Source organism: Caloenas nicobarica, chromosome 11 (genome assembly GCF_036013445.1).
Source record: "Caloenas nicobarica isolate bCalNic1 chromosome 11, bCalNic1.hap1, whole genome shotgun sequence".
In the NCBI taxonomy this organism is placed as follows: domain Eukaryota; kingdom Metazoa; phylum Chordata; class Aves; order Columbiformes; family Columbidae; genus Caloenas; species Caloenas nicobarica.
Window position 1 is genome coordinate 2,749,190 of NC_088255.1, and position 20,508 is coordinate 2,769,697.

General features: G+C 41.6%; 1 protein-coding gene across 2 annotated transcripts in view; it reads left to right on the forward strand.

Moving 5' to 3' along the window:
* Window positions 1–14,962, forward strand: part of BICD2 (BICD cargo adaptor 2) — a 100,239-nt gene extending 85,277 nt beyond the window's left edge. Inside the window, exons 7-8 of one of the 2 annotated variants that reach the window (XM_065642426.1) lie at window positions 9,502–9,712; window positions 12,872–14,962. In XM_065642426.1, the coding sequence (XP_065498498.1) occupies window positions 9,502–9,712; window positions 12,872–12,877 (217 nt within the window). In that variant the 3' untranslated portion in view covers window positions 12,878–14,962. The other variant, XM_065642427.1, reaches the window with a different exon arrangement.
* Window positions 14,963–20,508: the final 5,546 nt, after the last annotated feature.

Genomic DNA, 20,508 nt, shown 5'->3' on the forward strand with positions numbered 1-20,508 from the left:
TGGATACCATCTGGCTCCTGCAGTATCTGGAGCAGCTGTTTGAAAGAATGTTTCACAAAATAATCTTTCTCAAAATCCATCATACGAAAGGCACTACTCTGGTTACTGTTTTGAGGGGGTTATGAGTTTTATGTACTTAGCAATTTAAAACAGAATAGCTTGTATTCACATGATTGAACACCTTAAAGAAAGCAGTCACTTTCACAGCAGAGTTGCAACATTGAACTAGAATAATATCTGAGGTGAATATCTTCTGTATTTTAAAGAATAAATCTTTGCAAAGTGGCATAAGATAATATGTCTTCACCTAAACCACTCATCTTAGAATTTTTACCTTAGGTAGTATAAACTAATAACTAGCTTGTTTTCAAATGAAATCTTCAATGAAAATTTCCAAAAGACAGAATAAGTCTTTAAAACGCAGTATTTACTCTCAGAGTTTGATCTGAGTTTTAACTGCATCTCTATAACAAAAAAGTATAAAGAGCCCATATTTGCAGTTAACTCATTTCACTCAGGTCTTTGTTCAAGTACATATGAATCAAGGGGCTACTTTCAAAGTGTCTGAGTATTTATTGATTTTAACGTGACCAAAACCTTATGTTAACAGCACCAAGGAAGGAAAAAGCAGTGAGTGAAAACAGGAATTCCCAGGCTAGAGGTAGATACCGCTGGTGCTGTTCAGGTCACTTCAAAAGGTGCTTGGGGAGCTGCTGCTGGTTTATCCTGACAAAAAATATTTAACCTCCAGAAATATTTTATGGTAGGTTTATTATTTTTTTTTAACTCTCATTTAGTCAGTTAAGAAGATGGAAGGATATTTTTTAATACAGAGCAATAGAAATCCCTACTTAAGTGTGAGGAGGAGGGGTTAGTAGCAAATTTGAGATGGATTAATTCATCTTACCCTAAAACATTGTCAGAAGAAAAGCTGATTCCTTTCTTTGCTAGACAAAGAGTGTCTCCCGAGTGTTTTGGGGGAACTTGAAGGAAATACGTCCTGTTTTCTAATGATTTGGGGTAGGAGTGAAATGCAGTTTCCTTGTCTTGTAGGTCAAGTTATATTTCTAGATTGCCTCTAAGCAATTTGTCGTTCAAACTGCAAGCACATTAGAGCTCAGATTTCTTAAGACTGACTATGGAGAGAAAAAAGCATGCTGTATCAAAACAGATGAGAAAAATCCAGGTTGGCATTTAAGCATGAGGCTTGTTTAGCTTTTCAGTAAGGAAAGAAGGAATAAGAAGACTGTAGGTTTCTCCTGGTTGTTTGGAGAACACCTCTGAGTCTGCAGTTTCCAGAATACACTCCAAGTGATAGTGAAGCACAAGTGTGCAGATTCATCAGCTGGCAATTGAGGCTGAAGTCCTTAAAGGATGGTTAGATGAAGAGGAGGAGGCCGGTATGGCCATCGCTTCACGGCCAAGGAAAGGATACGCTGAGAAAAGCTTGTTGTGGATTGGACAAGGAGAGAGCTTAAACACAATTTTGCATTTTAAAAAGAAAAAGGTTATTTTATTTTGTTATGCTAGTCTTTTCCTTGTGTTTTATTTGCTCGAATTTGAGTAGGCATTCTTCAGAAAATTCTGCTAAATATAGAAGAGGGCATATTACCAGACACAATGAGAGTACAATGTGGTTTTTCACCTTTCTCTTCCCTGTGCCGTTTTTCTGTCCTTGGATAGATCCTGCAAGTTTCTCGTCTCTGCCGTTGGTGTGAGGTACCACGTGCCCTCACGGGAGGACGCCCCGATCTCCTCTCTCTACAAGTCCCTCCCATGGGACCGGCCACATCGCAGCGCTCGCTGCAAACAGCCAAGCTGGCTCCTCGCTGCCTTATTTGCTCAGGGTCAGGCAACAAAACCAAACAATTATACGAAGTTGCGTTTGTCCTGATAAACCCTGACAGGCTTAAACTGGCTCAGAGAAGTGACTTAGGATACACCTTCACTCCTCTGGTTAAAGACACAGGTTTCACAACTTTGCTGCTTGTGTATTTTTGGTTTCTTTTCCAGAGCCTGAGGACAAGCAAGAATAGTAAGAGAACAACCATTTCTCGTCCATCTAAAATAAAGATAGAACAGTAATTAAGAAATCTAGCAGTAGCAGAAGTCTTTGAAAAGCCAAGAACAGATGCGCCTAGATGTAAATAATGGCTATCCCCATGTCCCAGTGCTTTGTAAACTGTAAATAAAAGTAGAGACAAACTCTGTAACAAGTCAGCAAGGGGCCGAGTGGCCAGTGTTAGAACATCCTGGAAAGACTGACAGCATGTCACATAAGGTTAAAATTACAAGATAGTACTTGTGATAAAGAAACAAAACCATGAATACACACAAGAAATTAGCAGCTAGCTATTGTTCATTAGTGGAGAAAGGGTGTTTCGAATGAATACATCCATCCGTTCAGAATCACAAAAGCTCTGTTGGTTTTCCAAATATCCAAAGCATTTGGGAAACTATTCTTGTGTCCATGGACATCAAAGTCCTGCAGAATATGAAGGAGTTTAAATTCATGCACAGAACACTGCAGAGAACCTTTCCAGATTGAGAATTACAGCTAAAGGGTCTTCATACTGGACTCCGCACTTCTCTAAAAATATCCCATAGTTTAAACGCTCAGAGGGGCCAGACAGAAAATGTGACTTCGAAAATGTCCAGAATGGGATTCCCAGAGGGGGGTAACAGCATTTGCCTCCTCTTCCTTGTGCTAGATCTAGAGGAGATGAATGACATCGGGAAAGAAAAATGTCTGGGCTGCCAGCACCCGTGTGAAAGCAAGGAGATGTCTGGGCAGGGCGAAGGCATTTGGCTGTCTTAGAGATGCTACAAAAAGACAGGAGTGATGTCTTGCACATAGTCATGTTTATAATACTGACGCGCCTGCTCGAGAATCTAAATGTGTCTAGCAATTAAAATATCTGCTACAAATAATGCCGGATATATCCAGACTCAGCCTTGGTGAAGATGCCCCTTGTAGACGGACCCTGAACCTGGGTCGCAACAAGGAGTTCGCGCTCTTCTCCCATTTATTTTTTTGAAGTAGCTCTGTCCACACCACTTACCCCTGTGTGCTTCATTTGAATACCTGCTGCTAAGGAGTGTAAAACACAGGAGGTGTTTCTGTGATGCTGTAGAACTATTCAGAGTAAAGACAATGCCACATGTAGCTTGTCTGCCCTTTTGTTTTTAATCGAAAGGGGAGTTACTGCAAAATACCTTATATGGGAGACGACTGCAGAGGCAGTTCTTTGTATCCATCGTCTTTTAGACAGGCAAGTCTTGGTTTCATTTGGCACTTAGTGGAAGTGTCAGTGTTCACAACCTGTATAAAAACAAAGTGTGTGCACAGCTCCAGTGGTACAGGGTGGAGAGGGACGGATCCTCCACCGATATTACCCCCCTCAGTGGAGGCTGGGAAAAGATCCTGCCTGTGTGATAGCTTGAAAATTGCTTCTAATCTAGTGGCACAGGATTGTTAAATTCAACCTTTAACTATAAAAAAGAAAGGAATTTTCTTTTGAATTCTAGGAGGACAGAATTTGCTGTAAAAGTTTATGATGTCTCCTTATTATTTAATAGCTTTTACTAATGGACATTGATTACACATGGCTGATGATGAACATTCTGGAAAACTATAGCTTGTTATAAACTATTCTCAGTTCTTGGTGAAAATCGCAATGGTTTCTACAAATAGAGGTCATAGCATTTATTCCATTCAAATATACAACTCAGATGAGTTTTCAGTGTGAGGTATTGAGGAAGGAATTACAAATTAGCAATTGGCTAAAGTTTCCCTAGATACTCCCTTGAACTCGCTTATCTGTAATCCTAATTTGCCTAAATCTGGGTCGTTCTTTTTTCTGCCTTCTTCAGGACTTGTGCTTTACTTTGTTCAAGGATTATTGAAGAGCGTGTTCCTGTTCCTGGGGTTTGGATCTGCACAGCTCCCCCTGTGCAAACCGAGGCCAGAGTTTGCTGCTGTCAGTCCCTAGTAACAGCCTTCCGTGTTCTTCCACTTAAAAATCCAAATCTTGTGGCTGTAAATGTGACCTTGGTGTGAGGAGCAGAGCACCGAGGGACGTGGTGGGGTCACCCGTGTCTGCCCCACAAGGCAGAGTTGGGGCCACCTTCTGAAAGGAGACTCGGGAGCTTTATTACCGTCAGAATCTTCCTGTGTTCATCCTTTGTGATACAAAATTGTCCCTTTCTCTGCAGATGAGCTCGTTTTCACAAGGGGTTGAGGTAAGGGAGTGTGTGGGGGGAGTGTTTAAAATTCAGTCTTCATATTAATTTCTAATATAAAGATTCAGTTTGAAGTAGCGAGTGGCTAATATCCCTTATAGCCGAATGCAGCCAGAGCTCATTTACGTGTCATTTTAACTGCTGCTCTGCTAATATATTTCCTAGTTTTTAATAAGGCCAAAAATTGCTATTTAATCCTCCATGTTTTAACTTCTTATGTAGGCTGACAATTTAATCTTTGGATATAGAAGCTGGTGCTTCTCTGAACAGGCCTCCTTGTGTCACATCTGTCTTGGAAGTTGTCACACGGTCCTTGCATTGATTGCAGAGGAGGAGTATAATTATACTCAGATGCATTTGGTTACTTTTTCTTTTTTTTTTTTTTTTTTTTGCCAGAACAGATCTTGATTCAGTAGTGAATTTAGCTGTACATTTTATTAAATATAGTACATGCTAAGGCTGAAGTAAAATGGTATGTAGAAATAAAGCACAAATGGCATTTGTGAGAAGCAGTGGCATGCAGCTTTGGAAAACGAGACAGCCCATTCTTATATTTTTCAATAATTTGGCTCCAGATAGTGTTTTAAAGGATTTCATTCTTCTTTCTCATCATTATGTTTAACATTCAGGATATTTACTTCCTCTGCGTAGATGTTTGTTTTAGCTAGAGGTGTTTTTAAAAGCCTAGTTGATGTTTCCTTAAGCTCCTTTTTTTGTCGTTGTTAATTACCAGTCATAAGAAAACAGGCAACATCAAAGCCTTCTGTTCACAATCCACTTTAAACTGTGAATGTGTGAATATACAACAGGCTTACGCTAATTTCTTATTCTTCTTTAAAGCATGAAAGCTCCATTATTTGCTTTCAGAGATGTTTTTAAAACAAAGGCATTTTCTGCTCTGACCTTTTAATGATTTTTTGCATTGAATATATAGCAGGGAAGTAGCTCAGCACATGTCAAATGAAATCATAGAAGGGAAGGATCCTTTATTACAGCTGCAAAGCAGCAAAAATACAGATACACATAGTACAAAAAATATGCTGCTGTTGGTACTACTCCTAGCTTTGCATTAAGCTAAGTAGTGCTAGGAGCTCTGTCGCCCTATATGCTTAGAGAGGCTAATTTTGGTGGGGTTTTTTGAGAAAATGAAACTGGGAGTCAGCGAAGAGCAGGAAGGCAGATGGTAAATGGGGCAGGTCCTGGTTCCCCGTGCAGGGAAACGCGTCGGCGCTCGCTGGGCCGCCCGAGGGAACGATGCTGCGCGTTCGCTGACCCTGCACAGCCACGGGCTGCAGAGCCGCCTGCGTTGGAGGCTGGAGCGGTTCATTTGACTGAGAGATCAGGAAAAGAGGTTCAGGATGCAAAAACTGCGCGTAGTCATAGTAGTTAGCAGTCCTGCCTCTCCCCAGTCCTCTCCGATGTGTGAGAGAACAGTTATTCAGGTGCAGTAAAAACTACTGATAACACTTCATTTGGTTGGAAAGGGACGGAAAACTCACTGTGCAGACGTTTATGGAAAAAAAAGAAAAGAAGCTAATTTAGATATTTGAAATAGTGAATGCCATGTAATTTCTGAGAAGAGTTGTGTGATGTTTTAAACCTTTGTGCTTTGTGCTTGATGAGATAATGACTTGCTACAATAACCTTTTGGAGGCAAAATCATGGCTTTAATTATAGCTTGGCTCACATGAAAATTATTTTACTGCCTTCTAGGCTCTGACAAGTGTTTGTGTTAGCAGTCAGCTCTCGGGTTTGGCACAACTGACTGTGTTTGATCAAGAAGCATTAGGGTAATATCAGAAACGTTTAGAGAAGAGGATTAAGGGACATTAGCAAGACTGTGTGGGAAGTCCCTACTCTGCTTTACTGAAATGGATTTGCTTTTTTTCCATAATGTCTTTTTTAAAAATTATTATTTAATTTTTCTGTTTCTAAATGAGGTGGGGTGGGGGCAGAAATCTGCCCCTCTTGCCTTGAGTGGTTTGATGAGCAGCTCTCTGGTGGAAGTCAAACGCCAGACAGACTGCAGCAATCTCGACAGCGCTTCACCGAGCGGAGAATTTGGGGGCTAAATAAACTGCCTGCTCTGTACAAAAAAAAAAAAAAAAAAAAAAAAGGAGGGGGGATACATTTTGATTCACAAGAAGGGATCTGGGAAAGGGGGAAAAAACCTCCTCATTATTTTGCCTTGCCCAAATCTCTTGGCAGGGTAGTACTGAGAATGAAACAGGGGTAATGGGGACAGGTCACTCCAGTGCCAGGTCGTGTTTTCCTGAAGCACTCACATCACATTCCTCGAGGAATTGGTAACGTTTTCTGGACATTCCCCTGGTTTGCAGCAGTGGAGCTTTGAGGGAATCAGGTTTGAGACGTGAGTAGAAAAGAAAACAGACAGATAACTTGTGATACAGCCAGACTTGCACTTCTCGCCTCAGATGTTATGAGTCTGTTTGAAAATTGGAGGGAAATCCCATAGCCCTCAGGCCTCCCAGTAATGTTCAGTCTGTGCCTTATGTACAATAGCTTTTATCCATTGTAAATAACTGTTCAATGAGCAAAACAACAAAGAGCATTATCCACAGAGTTTAGAAGAGCTGGAGAAAGAAGAATGAACTATGTATAAAGAAAACAAATAGTAGAGTACCCCCAACTTACTCTTTGGTCATCAGCATGGGGTGGGTGGGTTGGTTGGGTTTTTTTCAATGAAATTTCCACTATATTTCAATGTTTTTAAAAAAATTTTAATAAAAAGAAAGTAGGCAGTGCAGTTACATCAGGCAGAGGAGCTGCTATGGGTTAGGTCTCTCAGAGCTGCCTTCGTATCCACATTTCTAAGGCAGTTAGTGGATTCTTTACAATATTTCTCTCAAACTTTTTTGCTTTCCTCTTGGTTTTTAAGCTGGTGACCCAGCATCATATCCTGGTCACCTCCGATGTCTTAATGCAGTGTTTACTTCTAGCTGTAGAAAGAATCTTTTTGTCTCTTGGGAAGGAAAAGAATATTGAACAATCTTCTAAATGTGGGGAAGTATAAAGAATTCTAAATTCCTCAACCCCCCAGAAAACAGGTCTCTGTTCACAGAATCCCAGAATGTCAGGGGTTGGAAGGGACCTCGAAAGCTCATCCAGCCCAATCCCCCCGCCGGAGCAGGAACACCCAGATGAGGTTACACAGAAGGTGTCCAGGCGGGTTGGAATGTCTGCAGAGAAGGAGACTCCACAACCTCCCTGGGCAGCCTGGGCCAGGCTCTGGCACCCTCACCATGAAGAAGTTTCTTCTCATCTTTAAGTGGAACCTCCTGTGTTCCAGTTTGCACCCATTGCCCCTTGTCCTATCACTGGTTGTCACCCAGAAGAGCCTGGCTGCATCCTCCTGACACTCCCCCTTTCCATATTGATCCCCATGAATGAGGTCACCCCTCAGCCTCCTCTTCTCTAAGATCAAGAGCCCCAGCTCCTCAGCCTTTCCTCACACGGGAGATGCTCCACTCCCTGCAGCATCTTGGTGGCTGCGCTGGACTCTCTCCAGCAGTTCCCTGTCCTTCTGGAACTGAGGGGCCCAGAACTGGACACAATATTCCAGATGAGGTCTCACCAGGGCAGAGTAGAGGGGCAGGAGAACCTCTCTGACCTACTGACCACCCCCCTTCTAATCCCCCCCAGGTCCCATTGCCCTTCCTGGCCACAAGGGCCCAGTGCTGGCTCATGGTCGCCCTGCTGTCCCCAGGACCCCCAGCTCCACTGCTCTCCAACAGGTCGATGCTCTAGGGCAGCAAGGCAGATTTATTTTCATCTTCTCATCAAGATGTATTTTCATCTTTTCCGAGTTCCCGAGGCCGTTTCAGCCCGCGTTGCTCCGCTGCTGAGCGGGGTGAGGCCCGGCCCTTGCTCTGCTCCCACGCCCTGCGGGGGGAGGGCTGGTCCTGCCTTGGAAGGTCCATCTGGCAGTGAAGAGGAATGGGCGGTGTTGGGATCCTAGCAAATCTAAGGTTCCTGAGTTTGTTTTCTGAAAAGTGAAACCCCTGACACGCTGCACAGTACGAGAGAGACTGTGCTGATCGCCAGAGACTCGGGAGAGCAGGTTCCCACTCACGCAGCGGCCCTGAGCTCCATCCCTCCTGCAGCGCTGAGCTACATCACATTGTATCCACACAGGTTTTACATGAATAGTTCTGGATCGTTGTTTATTCTCCATATGTATTAAAAAATAAAATTCTATTTTTTTCCTTTTCCTTCTTTCTTCCCAAGCAAATGTAATTAGGATTATAGGTCTAATCCTGCTATTTGAAGTCAAGGAGAGCAGCATCCAGGACCTGATAGTATAAGCACAGCTGATAAATCTGCATGTGAACGCAGTTTTGTTTTGTAGTGGTGTTTTGTTTTGGTTTTTTGCTTTTTTTTTGCCCTAGCCTGCTTTTTTTTCTTACTTAATAATGACAACTGTCCTTTAAAGTCGGGGAGATTCCATTTTGATGTTAAAAGGAACTTCTCTGCTGAAATTTTTGCTTTTATGAAGAAGTTGTATTTTACAGATGTGGCCATTGTAAATTCCAGCTGGTACCTATGAATATTTCTTTTTCTACCCATATGTATAATTGGTCTTCCACGTGCAGTAAATATGCGTCTACATATGAAGACATTAATTTTTTTAAATTGTTCACGATGCACCGTGCAAGTTAAGTAGCTTCCAAGCTCAGTGAAAATGACTGTAAATGAAACAGCTTGTGGGCATCCGTACGGCTTCCCCGCAGGGTTCCCGGTAACACTCTGTTCCTTCGTCTAATTGTTTCACATTTCATTTTGGTGGTGAAAACAATCATAGAAAGACCACTTGCTAGAGATAAAACTCCTGGTATTCCCCCCAGACTCCCTGTGCAGCCTGAAGCTGAGAACCGTCGTGGTCTGTGTGAGCACAGACAAAAGTGATTTGACTGAATTGCGCCCACTCGCTATGGAAAGATCTTGCCAGCCTTCACACAGGAGCACTTCTGTGTCAGGCTCCATACCTTCATTATCTAAGGATGCTGTTAATTATAGTACATCTTGAGAGGTGAGAACGTAAGTGCCGAGTGTGGGATTCTAAGAAACCCAGTGAAAAGTAAATGCAATTTTCTACAGGTTTGGTTGAAGTTCACGTTTAAAAGCGTGTGTATGCAAGCAACTGCAAAGCTGTCGCTCTGCTAATACCAGCCAGACACAAGGGATCCATGTTTTATAGAGGGAAACAGGATTGCTAAAGGTCGATGTATTTCGTTGCAGATGTGACGAATACGTCACACAGCTGGATGAAATGCAGCGGCAGCTTGCGGCAGCTGAGGATGAGAAGAAGACTCTGAACTCCTTGCTGCGGATGGCTATCCAGCAGAAACTGGCACTGACCCAGCGCCTGGAACATCTGGAGCTGGACCACGAGCAGTCCAAAAGAGTGCGCACAAAATCAGCTTCCAAAGCCAAGAGCAGTAACCCCAGTGTAAGTCACGTTCGGTCCTGTGGAGACAGGTCTGAAGGATCTGTCCTTAACAACCAGGTTTTTTGTAGCGAGAAATACAAAATCTATTGTGACTAGGACACGTGTGTAGAAAAAAATCGTATTATGCATCTCATTTTATGCTGTAACTGTCAGCCTAAATCCCCACTATCTAATGTCGCAGTGAGTTGACTTGTACTAGTATGTTGTTGAACCAGGTAATACAAATTGTATTATGGTGGTCTTAACTGTAACGAATTCGTAAGTATGGGGATGCTATTAACAAGTGAAGAGTGGAAAGGAATTAGCTTTTTCCACAATTAACATGTATGGGTTTTGCTGTTTATGGTGAGTGTTAAAAGAGTACACCTGATATAGTATATCTGGTGCTACTAATTGTAGTTTGTATAGGCACAGACGTGATCCTTTCTCCAGAGTTGCAGCATACTTCAATAAATGCGTTCACAGACAGAAACAAACAGAAAACCTTCCTTGTTATTGTGGCTTAAGAAGTGGTGAAAAGCAATTGTTAAAATTAGAGGTATGTCTTGAAAATGCAGAGCATTTTGAAACTGGAACCAAACTTAATTTGCCTGTTGTGGCAGATATTGAGAACTTGCTGTCATATCACCACTGACGAGAGTCCTAAAGCTTTTATGGGCTATAAAAGCTAGGAAAAGCTTGGTAGGGTACGTTATTTACACTCTGCTTCCCTCTCTTCAGAGGGTTAACCAGAAGAAACTTGCACATTTATATTTAAAATATGCAATATTTACTCCATCTGATATAAAACTTAAAAGTTGAAGAATTGGGATCCTACCTGGTAGACAGTTCCACTTTAAGAAGTTATGCTGTGGAAAAGTGTCATGTCCTGAAAGGATCTTTGTGGTCTCATGTTGCTCCTTGCAAGCGTAACACTTTGGAAAGAATCTGTTTTATATATTACTGTAGCCACACAACCTGTATGTGTAGAATTAATGTGACTATGATCTAGTATTGTCAGTCACAAACCAGTTTTTCTCAGCTATCAGTATTAATTGAAATAGGATAGTATTTCAGAGCTCTGATCATTTTTTTTTAATTACACAAACGAAATTGCATTCCTTATGCAAGCAGATGTTTCACAGGGCTCTACATTATAGGCACAGGAAATTGAACCAGATCATCCTGCTAATCATTATTTATGAAGTAGCTTAGTATAGATATTAATCTTTAAAAACAAATAAACCTTCGTCTGCTATTGACCTTTTAAGGAGCCTTTTTAGCCACTTAATTACAATATGTTTGATAATATAAAAGTGTACTTCATAATTGGTGCCTACATAAGAGAAAAAGGTCGAAAATGTTGCTTCTAAAATTGTGGAAAATTTGTGGAGCACAAGAAGGCACACTTTTTTCTTTAAACCAGAGTCTCAAAGTGCCTAGCCTCAAACTTTATTTTAATGTAAAGCCCTGTTCATTTTGTACTCTTTCAAATAATTTTGTATGCCTATAGTATTACTAAAAGCAATGCGAGTCTGCTTGCTAGTGCTGTTTTCTAAAGCCATTCCAATGTTGCTGGTGTGGTACTGCCTCATCTCACCACCATTTCTTGGAGCCGGTCGGCAGCTGCTCCCTCCGCATCGCCGCTCTGCCTATAAGTAGCCAGGAGATGTCACGGTGCTAAGAGAAGGTGATAAGGAGCACAGGGAGGGGAAACTACAGGGGATTTGGGGCTTCTCAGACATTGGGGGAGAGGAGGGCACAGGCAAAAGATTTCTAAATTCATACAATGAGACTTGAAACAAATGGGACTGTAGAAACCTTGCCACAAAGCTGGGAACCATCCGAATGTCAAATGCCAGAATTGCATCTACCAATATTGAGAGGAGGGAAAAAAAAAAAACAACCCTCAAGTGATTTAGGTCTAATACGTTGCTCAAACATCACTGCTTGAGAAGTTTAAACAAATGGCAATTCTGGCTTTAGAAACTAGGCCCTGTGCATCTATTATTACTTTTTTTTAGAAAACACTGAATTCTCCTGAATTTGAGCTTTAATATTGCAAATAGCAGGTTTGATATTTTAGAAGCGAGACATCTTTTTTAACAATTTTCAATCCTGCTTTTCTCTTCTTTGCTGCACAATCTTCCAAAAGGCCTTTATTCTTCTCATTCCTGCATTAATTATAATTTTAAAAGACTTCAGAAAAGCAGGCATTTGAGTGCTAACTTTTTCTGCTCCAGTAGAAACAGTTACAGTTTTGCTTCCACTCTGGTAGGGAGCTTTTATACAACTTTTCCTGCTTCCATGTCTCTGCTGGCAGTATTTTTGAAAAATACTAATGGCAAGAAGGTGAATTGGAGAAACTAATTGAACGCGTTGTTAGTTTTTTTCAAATTAACTGGAACCTTCTGTAAAGATTTCAATGTTACCAGACAGTGACTATTACTATCAGTCTTCGCTCACACTTTCAGTTCCAAGTATGAACAATTTTGCTATTGCCCAATAGTCTTAGTAGTCATTTCCATCTTCATTCATTTATGTGAATCTTTAAAAAACAAGAAAGCCAACCTGCCCACTATTTGAGCTTGTCAAGGTGATGGTTTAACTTCTTGTAGCACCTGTTCTAAACAGAAATGAGGAATGATGGTAAGGCGACTTGATCCTGCTGTTTCTATGTTTAGGTATTATTTAAGATTGACTCTTGTAATTCTTGATTAACAATTTCTTGAAACACACATTTGCTGTAAGTCTTTGGTATCACTTTCAATGGGTTGGGATAACGCATGGAGAATTTCTTAGGCCGTCACCTACCTCTGCGAGCAGGCTCCTCGGGATGGTGTTCTCTGCATGATCCGCTGACCTGCATGTTTCTGGAGACCTAAAGCTTCACTGGAAATGTTCCTTGCACCTTCATGGCTGTTATCTTGTGCTTGAACAGCAAAGCTTTATTCAGTACTTGTAAGAAACCTTCTTTCTGCAAAGCTGCTGCTTCCAGGCGAAGCGCATCGAGCCTTGTTCCGTCAGCTTGGAGAGCCCCCGTTTCCACCCCGCCGATCTAACAGACCCCAGCCCACTAACCCGCTTGCGCAGCACTTTGGTTTCAGTTCTTTAATTGAGAAATAAACAGTGTTGTTGGTTTGTTTTTCCCTAATGCTATTTTATTTTTCCGTTTTTCAGCTGTAGAGTAGTCCCTGGAGAAGGCCTTTCCAGCAGGGTAACAGCATTTCTTAGCCTCTTTCGTTACGGTTACATGTGGTAGCCCGTTGCACAAAGAATGGAAACCACTGACCCCATCCTAACTTTTGAAAACACCTTTTCCTATATACTACCTGAAACTTTCCTTCTATGCCTGAAGCTATAAAACAAACAAGCTTTACCTGTAAGTGCTGCTGCAGTAAGAAAACTTACAAGTGCTGAAGAAACCTGCAAATGTAACGATCACCATATTCGTTTATGATCTACTAGAAATGTTCGGGTAGGGGAATTTCTTATTTCATTGCAGATGCTCGTTTTTTATCTGATTGTTAAACCTGTGCACTTTTGATATTTTGATATTTTTCTTTAGCTTCTTTAATTCCTTATGTAGAAGAGTTTATAAAATGCGGTGGTTTGTGATCGTAGTCTCTCTCCAGTTTGGGCTTGTGATTTTGGAATTTGTATGGCAGAGATTTTCTAGGGGCTCTAGATTGTGATTAGAAAAGAGTTTCAACAAAACCAGGAGCTCTGCTAAACTGTGCTTCAGCAGCTTTTTTATGATCATAAAATGTTAAGCTTTACGTTTAAATTACTGATTTTTTTTTTAAACTGCCATGTTCATTAAGAAATCCAGGGTATTCAAATTCTGGGGTTTTTTTCATATTGTATTATTATTCTTAGGAATAGTTCAATGTAACAAGAAGAAAACTTGACTTTGCTCTGGTTAAAACAGTAATAGGCACTTGAAAAATATTAAATAACTAGTATTAACTATAAATTCCAGAATTCCTGGGTTTTAGGAAGTTGAAGTATTAGTGATTAACAGAATTTTATACAACTGTACCAGTTAAATTCCAAATTGGAATTGTTTTGTTACTTTTTCATTTTATTGTGCCAAATTATGGTACATTTAGAAAGAAAAATTCTAAAGTTGTCAATGATAGGGTGTTACATATCAGCGCCTTTCTGTCATTAATTATTGCCAGTAGTGCCTTTAATCATTTTAAGGGAGACTCTTAGAATAGCGTAGTCTAAGTCCTGTAACTTAGAAGAAACGGAACAGCTGTTTTGGAATTTATTAAAGACATGGAGCAATAAGTGCAAAGTGAACTCCCCTTTTGCACATTTTTAATGGGTAGTCTTACTATAGAGATTATATATTCAAGGAATTGTAAAAAATTCTGTTAGTCAATGATATTTCATCATGCAAATCCGTGCAAATTCAGGGGTATAGATGAAAAAAAAAAAAAACTTCAAACAAACCCAAATACCCTTTGGGAACCAAATGGACTCATGCTGAACAAACGAGCAAGACGTATTAACACGTTTGTGGTAACAGTACAGAGAACGTATCAGGAATATTGCTGTTATGTTAGCTTTGTACGGTGGTGGATGCAGTTAACCATAGTATTGTTTGCAAATGAGAACAACAAAACATTGGTATCTTCTCTTGCATGTTGTATCTAATCATTGTAATTTCAGGAAACAGAAATGGAGAAGTGCATCAACAAGCTGTCCCCATCCCGGCCGTTTGTTGAGGCTCATCCGAATGATTGAATTGGTACTTGCTGGGGGGAAACCTTCCCACTCCTCAAAAAAAGTACAAATTGAAATAATATTGCCAGCTGGGAGAAGATTTCTGTTTCCTGGAACAAAAAGCATTATTATTCCTAGATGTGGGGACTTATAATTCCATCTTCTGTTACAGTATTGATTCATAAGAAATATTGTTGCATTTAAAATTACTACATTTGTATGTGGGTATTTATTTGAAATGATGTCGAAGTACTGTATTACGTTTTATGTGCATTACCTTTTAGTGGTGGATTGGTCTCCATTTAACGTCATATGCATGTGTTCTTGCCAAGTAACCTTTACACAGATCTGAAAAAAAAAAAATGTCAAAGAAAAAATGCGGAAACTTCTTAAAAGTATATCTGTGTGTTAATTGGATAACCTTAGGAGGTATAGAAGGCAAAACGTTACTTCTAAATTAATTAAAAAAACATTTAATGTAGGAAAGCAATCTGCCTGCGTAAAGGTAGTCACATTGGCAGTATCAATAAAAGAGAAAAGGAATTGTGTTTTCTGCTTGTTGTTTTTGTGTTTTAAGAAGGTGCCATTGTAATTGGCTGGTCTTTCCAAGCTTGTTTTCAGTGCGGGGCTAAAGAAATACTAATTCTTATCTGAGAGAAACGGAAAACTTAAGCCAAAGTTCGCTGCAGAACTAGAAAATTAATGATCTGTGCTGGTATTTGGGGAGCAGCATCCTCTGTGCTGCTTCCTGAGGTTTTCCTGGGTTAGTTTTGGCACGACCAGGCTGGTGTAACCGGCGTCACTCACCAGCCGTGGGACACTTGTTCTGGCACGGGAAAGGGACTAAACACTTTTGGTGGCAGGGGTGACAAGTTCCTGAAATTACATCTTAATTTCTCATATACTCTCCAAAATGTCTTAGATTACGTTTATCCAGTAGAACTAACAAAAATCACCCAAAAGCCCCCTGAAGGACCATGCTCGAAGTCTGAGGGTGAGGCTGAGGTTTGCCCCATGGATTCAAGGATATTCCTGGATTAATGAATTTTGGTATTGGCCCCTAGAAATACCAAGTCTGGTTTTATACTGTGGTTTAACAACTCTTATGTCCCCAGGCAGGATTCCTAGAACTATTCTGCTTATTGTTTCTGTACCTGCCTGCAGTCAGGGGCGTTACACCAGCTGATCGATGTTATAACTGGAGAACAATATGGCATTTTTTACTGAGGCATTGAAAATACTTGTTGAATTGTGCGCGATAAACTAGCAGACCATATTTGCCAGGACGCTTGCCTTGATTGTATAGTTTTGCAATTTGCAATAATGGGAGCTTTACCTGCAGGGTCATCTAAGGGAGACACGTTATAGAGAGACATGCAAATGACAGCGGCAGCAGAACAGGCCCATCGAAATCGTAAAATGCTGTGATTCAAAAATGCTTTAATAAGAAAACAGTAGAATATTTAGATTAAAAGCTTGTCTAGGAAATGGCTATGAATTAAAACGTGAATTGATTTTACTCTTTTCTGTGTAGAAGGGAGGGAATGTCACCCGTGCTGTCCGGGGGGGGGTCACTGGCTGCATTCCAGCTGCAGATGTTGCTGAGTTTGGTCTCTGGGAAAGGAACCTGCCAGCTCACGTAACGCTCCTGCTGCCGTGGGATCCGTCCTGCAGTGCTGATCGCTCCGTTCTTGCAAGTGAGGCTTGAACACAAGCTACTGACTTCCCACAGGAGGAACAGGGCAGATTTTCAGATGTGCTTAGATGCCTCAAGATAAGGAGAAGCAAACTTGAAAGTCCCCACATACCTCATTTTACAGGATGAAGGCGAAGGTGCTTTTTGGAGATCCCACTGGATAAGACGGTAAAATTCAGCTACACAAATATTTACAGAAGTTACAGTTTCAAAAATAGATTCGCATTCTTTGTGGTTTTTGAAGGCTGATGATGTAGATTGACCTACAGGACCAGGAAACGGTATTTTTCCACTCAAAGACTTAGCGAAAACAAGGAAAAACTACGAAGATCACCTCTGTAAGCTCAAAAACAAGCAAAGCAGCTAGTTAGTATGATTATTTTGAGTATTATATTGAATGTTTATATACAAAAGCTTCAAGCAAACATTCATTAGTGGTTGCTGAGAAAAACACTTGCGTACAAGCTACTCAAAAGAGGATTTCATCCTATTCCTCTCTTTTAAGAGTAAGTGGTGGGTGGTGGTTGCTGCTTCTCAGTGCAAAGGCAAATTTCCACAAGAAGGAGCTCTCAGCACTGCAGGGGGAACTTTCTTTCCTTTCATCTGAGACCTGATCTCAAACGTTGAATCTGCGTCCACCAGCCTTACCTCACCCAGCCCGGCGACTTTGGGACCTGCTGCTCTTAACTCAATCATCGCATTTTATAATTATCAAATGAAGTGCTCGTAAAATGTCTTAGATCCAGTAACTGCGTTTAAAATGAAAAAAAAAACAAAACAAAACCAAAAGGCCAAGAAGCAAACAAGCTGGATCTGGCTCTAGATATTAAAGCAGACCTTTTCTGAAGTAAAGATAACGTACCAAGTGGGAACAGTGTAATGAAAGCTGATTTTTGTGATTATGCTGGAGGAAACCAGAGAGAAAGTTTAAAATTTACTTAAAACATAGTATATTGTCCTAGGCAAATAGCAGTATATATGTAATGTGCTACTTGCTGATTAAGGCTACGTACATAGGCAAAGCTTGGCTTAGGTGGATGCGGTGAGTTTAAGCTGAGCCCAGAGCCCACCACCCCAGTGAGAGTCAGAGTCGGTTCACTGAGCAGAAAATGCCTTTATGGGCAGAACCCATAAACACTGTGGCTCTTTACTGAATCAAATGTCGGGTTAGAAGGATGCTCTGCGAAGGCCAGAAATGTACCTGCCCAAGTCTCTTTATGTTGCAAGAATTTTGAACAACTTTACATTTAAAAAAATATCTCTGCGATTTCATTTTTTAAAATGTCAGCAGGTGGACGTTTGAGTTGTGAATGTCCTGTGCTAAAATACTAGAAGAGGCTTAACGAACAGGAAAAACTTAAAAGCTCACGATTTAGTATACAGTTTTAAAGAGATCATACATATTCAAAGAGCAGAATTTTTAAAAATAAATTCTTGCTAACGCTTGCATAATCCATTATTCTCAATAACAGTATTTTTTTTTCCGATACTGATTATTACTGCTTTTCAAACAGTAATGTATATGAGGAATTACAGATCTCCATATCTAAGGAAGGGAAGGAAAAACAACCGTTCATTTTAGTATATGCTACTTTGTATTACTTGATGTTAACAAGATAGTTTCTCTTTTATCTTCTCCTTGAAACCTTTCTCCCTGTTTTTACACAGAAATTTTAGGTTCAGACAGTCTCCCAGCACTCAGGTGCATGCTGACTCTGAGTAAGGAAAACACTCCATTGGGCAATTTCATAATCACAAACGTTTTTTACCTTAATTTTTGGTGATGAGACTGTTCCTAACTAGAACAGTTTGTATCCTCATTCCAAATTATATTGAGTAAACGGTTAGGCAGCTTCGACTAGTCTCAAATATTATTTAGCTTATTTTCCTGTGTGGGTTCTACCCTGGAATTTAAATTAATGGAGCTCGAGATTTTTTCAAGAGATAAGGAGTGAAGTATTTGATCCAGCAGTAGGATATTCGCTCCCTGTTATCGCCAAATGAACGATGAGCCTTTATTAAGCTGAGCATTCATCTGTCTCCATTCAGAGGCCGACTCTGTCAGGGAGGAGCCTTGAGCCGATGCTGCTGACAGCTTTGGGAGGAGGTTTTTGAAGTGTGGTCTTACCTGGATCTAAAGAATGGCCTGAACTTGTGCCTTATTAGGGTGGGGAAAGCATTAATTCTTTTTAGCTGCCAGTCATGTGGTTGTTTAGTAACAGCTCTCAAAAAATAACATTTGGTTTGTAAAAGCAAGTTATTTGTGGGTTTACCTTTCTCCGTAAGGACAGAATTCCCATCTGTCACCAGTAAGAGTGCCACGAAGCTGGTGAAGGTTTGGAGGGGAGGCCGTGTGAGGAGCGGCTGAAGCCCCTGGGTTTGTTCAGCTGGAGCAGAGCAGACTGAGGGCAGAGCTCATGGGGCTGCAGCTTCAGCAGGGGAGCAGGAGGGGCAGGGCTGAGCTCTTCTCTCTGTGACAGGGACAGACCCCAGGGAATGGCAGGAACATGTGCCGGGGAGGGGCAGTTGGACATGAGGAAAAGGTTCTTCACCCAGAGGTGCTGGACACTGGAACAGGCTCCCCAGGGAGGTGTCCCGGCCCCAACCTGACAGTGTTCAAGAAGAGACCGGACAACGTCCTCAGACACACGGGGTGACCTGTGGGGTGTCATTGCAGGGACAGGAGTTGGACTCGATGGTCCTTGGGGGTCCCTTCCAGCTCAGGACATTCTGTGATTCTATGACTTTCATGCTTAGGGTGGCGAGTTGTTTTTGTCAGTGCAAATACTCGGGTCAAACAGCTCAAGCGTGACCCGAGCAGCCCAGGAACCTGCTGCCGGTGCCTTCCCCGCCGGGGTGCAGCTGCAGGGACAGCTGTTCATAGTTACTTCAGCACTGGTAGTTACCACTACAGCCTGACATGCCAGAGGTCTGCTGTGTTTCACATCTGTTGGCAAAAAGTTGGTGTTTACTCTTTCCTGACTCCAGATGCTTGAATCTGAATAACAAATCAGGTTACTGGGCAGACTCAGAACAGGGTGCAACTCTGTCAGTGTATCCAAAGGATGAAGTGGGGACCCAGCTGAGCTGGAGATGAAGTAGCATGTCTGACCGTGCTCGAAGAGCTGGGCCAAAAGAGAACTGACCACACTGTGTCAGCACTAAGCGTCAGCCCAAGCTCCCTGGCCTCCATCTGTTCTCCCTGGCGAGGTGGACTTTGCCCTTCAGACCTGATGCCTCCAGATCTCACCACGAACACGAGCGCTGCTTTTCTCTTGGGGGTTCTCGTCATGCTGTTGGGTTTGTGCAAGCTGCTGAGAAGCCATTAGGTATCAGTTCTGGTCTCTGCTGACATGACTTGAGGAACCAGCTGGAACAGGAATGAATCCAATTTTCAGGCACCTGTTTTACAGAGCACTTGGCTGTGGCTGGCACCTTCTGTTATGCTGCTGGCAACTCATCAGACATGGTGGCACCTTCTAGATGTCTCTGACTTGCACCTTCCTATAGGCTGCCAGTGAAACTACAGCCCTGGCTTTGCATCACTGTTAGTGGTTTTTAGGGTTTGTGGGTTTCCTCAGTTACTGGTTTTGGGAACAATACAAAAATGGTAGGGGAAGAGAAAAAGTTTGCATCTTCAACTTTTACCTTTTTTCCTTTGTGCTGTATGGATGAAAGCCTGGGTATTTTTTTTCTTTCAACGACATAGGAATGTACATGTATATATATTTTTTGATTGAATGTTTACTTTCTGTAAAAAAAAAAAAAAAAAAAAATTGCTAAAAGCTTGTTTGGCTTTCAATTGGAACAATGAGGGTGAGGAATAGCTGAGAACACTTTACTTCTAAGAGCTGTTACGCAGAGGCTAAAGTATCTTTCGCCTCAGTGAAGTGTGAGGTTGGGCTCTTGGTGCTGTTCACAACCCCCCTGAGTTCTCAACAGTCCACGGCAGCACTGGAATTCCAGCCCAGAGAAGGGCCGAGAGCTTAAGACGATGTTTGTGTTCTGCCTTTCCAATCTACTTGGAGAAGCTGGTTGGGTGGCAGAAAGTAGAGTAAGAATTCATGCCTTTTTCTCCTTCCCTTTGAGTCATTGTTGTCATGAGCTTTCCTGATTCCTTTTCTGAGCTGGGTTAGACTCTTCATTCTCACCGGGAAGGCTCTTCCAAGAGGTGTAAAGTGCGACTGTCACTTCTGCTGCTTCATCATATCCATGGAGCTCAGGGCTGTTTTGAGAAACTGGACAGAACATCTGTCAGCAAATGGGCAACAAATCTTCTTGCTTTTCTGTGTCATTTGTAGGATGCAAAATTGTCATTGCTGCTTCCTCCATTGCTCTGAAGGCCAGTTTTCACCAGTGTCCTGTTTCAGAAGGGATGTTACTTTCA